Source organism: Marmota flaviventris, chromosome 6 (genome assembly GCF_047511675.1).
Source record: "Marmota flaviventris isolate mMarFla1 chromosome 6, mMarFla1.hap1, whole genome shotgun sequence".
In the NCBI taxonomy this organism is placed as follows: Eukaryota; Metazoa; Chordata; class Mammalia; order Rodentia; family Sciuridae; genus Marmota; species Marmota flaviventris.
Genome location: NC_092503.1, coordinates 54,986,868 through 54,995,994, shown reverse-complemented (window position 1 = coordinate 54,995,994; position 9,127 = coordinate 54,986,868). Strand labels below are relative to the sequence as shown.

The following is a 9,127-nucleotide window of genomic DNA, read 5'->3' as shown; positions in this document are numbered from 1 at the left end:
AGAAAAATAGTTTACAGTGGTTACATAGTCTTATGGTCATAACAAATTGTCTTGAATACAACAAATGTATTTACCTTTAAATTACTTCACAGTTATCCACAATATCGTTCATATGTTATGCTTTTATTTGCATAGCCATGTGAAAAAATTCCTGTAGAATATTCCTGCCTCTTTGACATTAAACATTCATGATTGCTATTTCACTTTCATTAATTATTGAGCTTTTGGAATCTCTAATAAAGGATAATTTCATTGACCGAGACAAGAAATTGCTTTTCTGGAGTAAACACAATGATACCTAAATACTCTCTGAATGACTTTTTGTTTTTGGTACTCACGATTGAACCCTGGGGTGCTTTTTTATTCTGAGACAGGGTCTCACTAAATTGCCCAGGCTAGCTTCCAACTTGAGATCCTCCTGACTCAGACAGGGATTACAGGTGTGTACCACCTCGCCGGGTTAGTATTTATTTTTAAGAGATGGGGGTTTCACTATGTTACCTAGGCTGACCTTGAAGTCCTGGGGCTCAAGGAATCCTGCCTCAGCCTCCACAGTAGCTCTGAAAGTCTTATGATAAATGAATATGTAAGTGAAGGAAGAAACTAATTTTTCGAAAGACCTTTCACAAAATGTCACACCAAAAATTAGTAACATTAAAACAAAAATAATTCACAGTAGTATGGAGGAACAATTTGTAGCGTCAGTGGAATTAAAAGCTAGAAAACGTGTATGTGTAAAGTGATGTATTTTTTCATACAGTCAATGATTTGACAAAGGTGGTAGAGAAGTCTCCAAATTTTTATGCCATGCTACATTTTCCTTTTTCTGTTTCTCTGGAGTTCCTATTCTGGTGCACACCCATTGTCTTCCTGTAATTCTTCCTAGTGTCTTCCTTTTCATACAACTGAGATCTGGCGAGAAAGCGAGAAAGTACGTACTTCAAACTTCTTGCCTGCTTTAGCTCTAGTCGCTGTTCTTGAAGGACCCATTAGCCCACTCCCTAGCTACATGTTACTTACGCGCGTTCCCTTAAGTGAAGGCTCAGGCATGTTGCTAGACATTATCACTCCCCAAGGATTCCAGAACTTGGCGCTCCCTTACAGCCGGCTCCTCCCAAGGGAGGAGCTCCCCACCCGTCTCCGCACCCCGCCACGGCGCACTGCATGCTGGGAGCCGTAGTCTCCGTCGGCCTAGCCCGGAAGCACTGAAGGGCACGGGAGTCCAGGCCGCTCTTCCGACCTGGAGGGCACGTTCCTTACCTGCTCTTTCGTCCGCTCAGGCGGAGCTTCCCCGAGCACAGCCGAGTTTGACTGTGTGTCGGTCTCTCTTCTGAGTTTCAATAAAGTTTTCCTCTTTCTCCCATATACGGAGCTCAAGATGGCGGCCTCCTGGTCGCCCTTGGTTACCCTGCACTCCTTAGCGCGGAGCCGGCTGAGCCGGAGATGTGTTGGGTGCCGGGCCTGGGCCGCCGCTCTTGTTCCTCCCGCCACCGCCCCAGGGAAGCCCCTTTGTAAAGGTCAGTGATTGTGCCTTGAGTAGGCCAACCCGGCTTTGCATATCATAGGAGAATCCACTGGGGTCACCCTCCTTCCCAGATCTCACCAGGCGCCTCCTGGTTTTCAAGGTTTTTCTGAACCGAGGGGTCTCCTGAGAGGAGTTTGTTTCTTTTGCCCTTCCATACACCGCCCCCGTACTCGTCCTTAAAGGAGCTCCGAGCATTGTGGAAACTGCCTAGTGATTTTCACTTTAAGGGTCAGAGGTCGATCTGTAGTTTGTACCTTCTAGAAGTTAGAAAGCTGAGACCTGATGAGTCCAGGTGCGGGAGTGCCTGGCTCCGAGGGATTTGAGTGCGGGGTAGGTGTCTGGGGACACCCGGTGCCTTTCCGCCCCTCCAGGCAGGTGACTGGGCATAGGATTAGGAGTCGCGCCTCAACCCCAGCAGACCTTGCTGTTCTCGGGATTCTGGGAACGCAGGACTACTAGAAGCTTTCTCAGATTGAGGGATCCATTCTTGGTGTTTTCAAGCCTCAGTGGAATGTTTTTTTGTCACCAGACTTTCATCATTCATTCATCATTTATTGTTGTTTATGCACCAATGAATGAATGTATGTTTTGAGTTACCAAGCCCACAAGAATGCAAATTTTCCTGCCCTGTTCACATATTCTTACACTACTACGGAAAGGCAAGGACCTTCGTGTAATTTTTTTCCTCAACTGTGATTGGCACCTCATGGGTAGATATGATTATCGAATGAATGGTAAAATTACTGTCTCCCCATCCATATACTTATGTTTTCTCTTTTCTCATCTCCAAGTAGGCCCCTTATATACCTTAATCAATTAATATGCTTTCATCAATTATATACTTTAAACTAAGTGCAGTGATGTAGACCTATAATCCCAGTGATTTGGGAGGCTGAGGCAGGAGAATTGCAAATTTGAGGCAAGCTAGGGCAATTTAATGAGACTTTAAAAATAAATAAATAATAACAACAGACTGGGGATGTAACTCAGTGGTAGAGCGCCTCTGGGTTAAAACACAAACACACACAAACCTTATGTACTTTAATAAATGGCTTCTCATTGGTTAAAAATGTAATGATCTTGATCATTACCATCAGTGCAGTCGAAACTAATACTAAAACTCATTTAGTAAGTCACCTTAGTCTTGTGTTTTTCATGCAAAGATCAGTTTAACGCACTTAATGTATAATGAAATATTTTGGTAGTATAAATTCTGTATCATAAATTTTATTTTTAGGATAATCAATAGGGCTGGGGGTATAGCTCAGTGATAGAGTGCATGTGTAACATATAGAGGCCCTGGGTTGGATCCTCAGCACTTGCAAAAATAAAATAATAAACTATATGGACAGGAATAATCAATAAAAGCAAATGGTACAAAATTCAAAATTTATAAGGAGAAATATGATAAAATGTAAGAACTGTATCTTAGCAGTTTACTTTTCCTCCTTAGAGGAATCCTCTAAGAACTAGTTTTTTATGTATTCTCCCAGAGGCATTCAGTGTATGTACAAGCATATATATATATATATATATATATATATATATATATATATATATATATATAAAGTTGAAGTAGTAGGGCTGGGGACATAGCTCAGTTGGTAGAGTGCTTGCCTCCCAAGCACAAAGCCCCAGGACCACCACCAAAAAAAAAAGAAAAAGTTGAAATAGTAACATGACTCATGTTGTGTACAACCAGAGATATGAAAAATTGTGCTATGTATGTGTTATATGAATTGAAATGCATTCTGCTGTCATATATATAATAAATTAGAATAAATTTAAAAAATAAATTTTAAAAAGTTGAAGTAGTAACATACAAAACTGTTCAGTAGATAGCACAGCTAATTTTTAAATTTTATATATCATGGAGATCATTCATATCAGTAAGTATAAAATTGCTTCATTTTTCAAATTGTTAAAATCGTATTCTGTGTATGTATCACAATTTTGTGAAAATCGAGATTTAAGGAATATCATTACAACATGTATGATTTGCTGAATGCTTATTCTGTGTCATTCAGTATACTAAGTGCTCTTCACATACATAATCCTCTTTAACACTCATTATCCTTATTTTAGGAATCATGAATCAAAGTTGTGAAAGTTACATGGTCAGTAAGTGGCAGAATTGGTGGGGTTAAAGAAAAGGCCATACTTGAATTTACATCTGACCCTTAAGTCCATGCTCTTAATCTATACTCAATACTGTGTACTCAATTCAGCCTGCTTCTGGGTATTGAGATTTGATGAAAATGTAGTTAATATAGACACTGATTTAATTCTAACTAAAAATATTCATTCCTCCTCGTTAAAAGGAAAATTTAAATTGAAGAAAAAAAATTTTTTTTGATATTGGCTATTGAACCCAGTGCTCTTTATCAATTAGCTACATCCCCAGACCTTTTTATTTTGAGACAAGGTCTCACTAAATTGCAGAGGTTGGCCAGGAACTTGCAATCTTCCTGCCTCAGCCTCCGGAGTCACTGGGATACAGGCATGTGCCACTGTGGCCAGCTTTAAATTGAAATTTTATTCAGTATTTAGAGTCTGACTTACAAATTTGTTTTCTGTTCCTTTTTTGATACCCCCCACTTTTTTTTTTAATATTCCTATTTTGTCTCCATTTTTTTCATCTTTTGAAGTGTACTACTTAGTGCAGTGTAATGTGAGTGAAGCATTGGTTTAAACAAAAGCAAATAGGTAAAGGAGTAGCTTCCCGCCCCCCAAAGTATTAGTGGTGAACCCTCTATGACTTTACCCCTGAGCTACACCCCCAGCCCATTTTGAGGCATGTTCTCAATAAATTGACGAGAACTTGCAATCCTGTTGTCTCAGCCTCTGGAGTTGCTGGGATTACAGTGCCCAGCCAGAAGGACATATTCTTAACTTTGTTTTTCCTCTCTCATCTTACTTTAAAACCAGCCCTGGTGCTAAGACATTTTGTAAATGGGAGCTATGAAAAGTCTATGGATCTTTTTTTTTTTTTAATATTTATTTTTTAGTTTTAGGTGGGCACAATATCTTTATTTTATTTTTATGTGGTGCTGAGAATTGAACCCAGTGCCTCACGCATGCCAGGCGAGCGCTCTACCACTTGAGCCACATCCCCAACCAAGTCTATGGATCTTAAAGTCCAAATCACCTACTTGACCAACATAGCCTTAGGTTTCTTAGGAAGTACAACATTATGAATTCCATTTTGGGATATGTATATTTCCATTAGATTATAAAACAATTGAAAGTAATATTTGGCATTTTATGTAATTTAAGCATGTATCAAAAGCATGCTCTTTTGATTTTACTATTTTCTTTTAGGTAGAAACGTATTTTTATTTGATGTGACAGTTATTCAACTAACAGATAGTTAAGTGGAGACATTTTATTAGAAACCAGAGTTGCCGGGGCTGGGGTTTTGGCTCAGTGGTGGAGCACTTGCCTGGCACATGTGAGGCACTGAGTTTGATCCTCAGTACCACATAAAAATAAATAAATAAAATAAAGGTTTTGAGGTACTGGGTTGATTCTCAGCACCACATATAAATAAATGAATAAAATAAAGGTCCATCAACATCTAAAAATAAATGAATAAATAAAGGTATTGTATCCATCTACAACTAAAAAAAGAAAACAAGAAAGAAATCAGAGCTGCCATGGCATGAATGGAAATGACTCAAAAGTTGTGAATTCAGTTGAAGTCTTAGCCAGGGTAGTTTAGGGGAACATAATTTAGGGCCTGAATTACTGCTATGGTGAAAGGCAGGACAGGAGTGGGGGAGTTGGGGGGCAGATTTAGATAATTTTTGGTAGAATTGACAGTCCTGGAAAAGCAAGGAAAGGAAGGAGTTAATATCAATTTAGATTTCCTAGCTTGGGTCATTAAATCAAGGGAAACCAAAATAAAAAAGGTAGGGCCAGACAGGCATTTTAGGGAAGATTCAGTTTTGAGCTTGTTAAATTGAAAGTGTTTTTGAGCTGGGCATGGTGGCACACCGCCTGTAATCCCAGCGGCTGGGAGGCTGAGGCAGGAGGCTAGCAAGTTCAAAGGCAGTCTCAGCAAAAGTGGGGCACTGAGCAATTTGGTGAGACCCTATTTCTAAATAAAATACAAAATAGGGCTTGGGATATAGCTCAGTTGTCAGGTGCCCCTGAGTTCAATTCCCAGTAGCAAAAAAAAAAAAAAAAAAAGAAAAGAAGTTGTTTTTCATGGTTCCAGGTAAATGAGTCTAGTTGGTTATAGGACAGGGGGAAAACTGAGAAAGACAATGGGAGGCAGGCTGCATGGAGGGCCATGAGAATGGAAGAATCAGCCTGGGGAGATTTATAAGAGAGAAAAGGAGAAAAAGCTGAGGGTGACTCCTTGGGGAAAATTGATATTTTATGAGACAAAGGAACCTCCTAGAAGAGCAGAAATGATAGAGGACAACTACCAGAGATACTAAGGAGGAAAATGTTTCTAGATTTTATAAAATGTAAAAATTAGCATGTCTGAAATTGTTTTATTTATTTCTAGCCTTAGAAATTCAGTTTAATTTGTAGAGGCTAAGTGACATGTGATTTCTTTTTATTATAACATCCATCCCTATCGTATTATATTTTTTGGTGTCTCTATTAAATGGTGACTCATATTTACCTTTTTTTTTTTAAAGAGAGAGGTGAGAGAGAGAGAGAGAGAAAGAGAGAGAGAGAGAGAATTTTTTAATATTTATTTTTTAGTTCTCTGCGGACACAACATCTTTGTTTGTATGTGGTGCTGAGGATCGAACCCGGGCCACACGAATGCCAGGCGAGCGCGCTACCGCTTGAGCCACATCCCCAGCCCCCATATTTACCTTTGACTCCACAATTTCTTTATTAGTCCAGGTGCATAGGAGATTGTTCCCAATTAAGCATTAGTGTAAGTAGAACTAACCACTGAATTGGCAGAATTTATTAGTAGTACAGATTAGTGGGTAAGAAAATGGCCTTTAGATTTATTTATTTATTTTCTTTAAATTTTTTTTTTTTAATTGTAGGTGGAGACAAAACTTTTATGTTATTTATTTGTATGTGGTGCTGAGGATTGAACCCAGTGCCTCACAAGTGCTCTACCACTGAGCTACAAACACAGCCCCATTGTTTGTATTTTTTTTTTAGTTTTTTTTTTTTTTTTTAGAGAGAGAGAGAATTTTTTAGTATTTATTTTTAGTTTTCAGTGGACACAACATCTTTAATTTTATTTTTTTATGTGGTGCTGAGGATGGAACCCAGCGCCCCGCGCATGCCAGGCGAGCGTACTACTGCTTGAGCCACATCCCCAGTGCTATTGTTTGTATTCTTTTTTTTTTTTTTAATTTTTATTGTTGGTTGTTCAAAACATTACATAGTTCTTGATATATCATATTTCACACTTTGATTCAAGTGGGTTATGAACTCCCATTTTTACCCTGTATACAGATTGCAGAATCATATCAGTTACACATCCATTGATTTACATATTGCCATACTAGTGTCTGTTGTGTTCTGCTGCCTTTCCTATCCTCTACTATCCCCCCTCCCCTCCCCTCCCCTCTTCTCTCTCTACCTGCTCTACTGTCATTCATTTCTCCCCCTTGTATTATTTTTCCCTTTGCCCTCACTTCCTCTTGTGTGTAATTTTGTATAACCCTGAGGGTCTCCTTCCATTTCCATGCAATTTCCCTTCTCTCTCCCTTTCCCTCCCACCTCTCATCCCTGTTTAATGTTAATCTTCTTCTCATGCTCTTCGTCCCTACTCTGTTCTTAGTTACTCTCCTTATATCAAAGAAGACATTTGGCATTTGTTTTTTAGGGATTGGCTAGCTTCACTTAGCATAATCTGCTCTAATGCCATCCATTTCCCTGCAAATTCTATGATTTTGTCATTTTTTAATGCAGAGTAATACTCCATTGTGTATAAATGCCACATTTTTTTTTTATCCATTCGTCTATTGAAGGGCATCTAGGTTGGTTCCACAGTCTTGCTATTGTGAATTGTGCTGCTATGAACATCGATGTAGCAGTGTCCCTGTAGCATGCTCTTTTTAGGTCTTTAGGGAATAGACCGAGAAGGGGAATAGCTGGGTCAAATGGTGGCTCCATTCCCAGCTTTCCAAGAAATCTCCATACTGCTTTCCAAATTGGCTGCACCAATTTGCAGTCCCACCAGCAATGTACAAGTGTACACTTTTCCCCACATCCTTGCCAGCACTTGTTGTTGTTTGACTTCATAATGGCTGCCAATCTTACTGGAGTGAGATGGTATCTTAGGGTGGTTTTGATTTGCATTTCTCTGACTGCTAGAGATGGTGAGCATTTTTTCATGTACTTGTTGATTGATTGTATGTCCTCCTCTGAGAAGTGTCTGTTCAGGTCCTTGGCCCATTTGTTGATTGGGTTATTTGTTATCTCATTGTCAAATTTTTTGAATTCTTTGTATACTCTGGATATTAGGGCTCTATCTGAAGTGTGAGGAGTAAAGATTTATTCCCAGGATGTAGGCTCCCTATTTACCTCTCTTATTGTTTCTTTTGCTGAGAAAAAACTTTTTAGTTTGAGTAAGTCCCATTTGTTGATTCTAGTTATTAACTCTTGTGCTATGGGTGTCCTATTGAGGAATTTGGAGCCTGACCCCACAGTATGTAGATCGTAGCCAACTTTTTCTTCTATCAGACGGCGTGTCTCTGATTTGATATCAAGCTCCTTGATCCATTTTGAGTTAACTTTTTTGCATGGCGAGAGAATGGGATTCAGTTTCATTTTGTTGCATATGGATTTCCAGTTTTCCCAGCACCATTTGTTGAAGATACTATCCTTCCTCCATTGCATGCTTTTAGCCCCTTTATCAAATATAAGATAGTTGTAGTTTTGTGGATTGGTTTCTGTGTCCTCTATTCTGTACCATTGGTCCACCCGCCTGTTTTGGTACCAGTACCATGCTGTTTTTGTTACTATTGCTCTGTAGTATAGTTTGAAGTCTGGTAACGCTGTACCGCCTGATTCACACTTCCTGCTTAGCATTGTTTTTGCTATTTTGGGTCTTTTATTTTTCCATATGAATTTCATGATTGCTTTCTCTATTTCTACAAGAAATGCCGTTGGGATTTTGATTGGCATTGCATTAAACCTATAGAGAACTTTTGGTAATATCGCCATTTTGATGATGTTAGTTCTGCCTATCCATGAACAGGGTATATTTTTCCATCTTCTAAGATCTTCTTCTATTTCTCTCTTTAGGGTTCTGTAGTTTTCATTGTATAAGTCTTTCACCTCTTTTGTTAGGTTGATTCCCAAGTATTTTTTTTTTTTTGAAGATATTGTGAATGGAGTGGTTGTCCTCATTTCCATTTCAGAGGATTTGTCGCTGATATACAGGAATTCTAGGATTTGGGATTCTGTCTCATTCTTCAAGTCTGGGAAGTTTTCTCGTATTATTTCATTGAATAGAATGCTCATTCCTTTGGTTTGGACCTCTATACCTTCCTGTATCCCAATGACTCTTAAGTTTGGTCTCTTTATGTTATTCCATATTTCTTGGATGTTCTGCTCATGGTTTCTTAACAGTCTTGCTGAGCTGTCTATGTTCTTTTCAAGTTGAAATAC

At 38.9% G+C, this 9,127-nt stretch overlaps 1 protein-coding gene and 1 long non-coding RNA gene across 2 annotated transcripts in view; one reads left to right on the top strand and one right to left on the bottom strand.

Annotated features, from left to right (window-relative positions):
• Nucleotides 1–729: 729 nt before the first annotated feature.
• On the bottom strand, nucleotides 730–1,175 carry LOC114086955 (uncharacterized). Its single transcript, XR_003581705.2, has 2 exons — nucleotides 1,021–1,175; nucleotides 730–912 (listed from the first exon to the last, which is right to left on the bottom strand). It is a non-coding gene; the product is annotated as an uncharacterized lncRNA (long non-coding RNA).
• A 32-nt stretch (nucleotides 1,176–1,207) lies between these two features.
• The window catches only part of Afg1l (AFG1 like ATPase), a 212,338-nt gene continuing 204,418 nt past the window's right edge, over nucleotides 1,208–9,127 (top strand). The window contains exon 1 of the mRNA XM_071613152.1: nucleotides 1,208–1,517. Coding sequence (XP_071469253.1) covers nucleotides 1,379–1,517 — 139 coding nt within the window. The 5' untranslated portion in view covers nucleotides 1,208–1,378. The remainder of the gene's footprint in view (nucleotides 1,518–9,127) is intronic.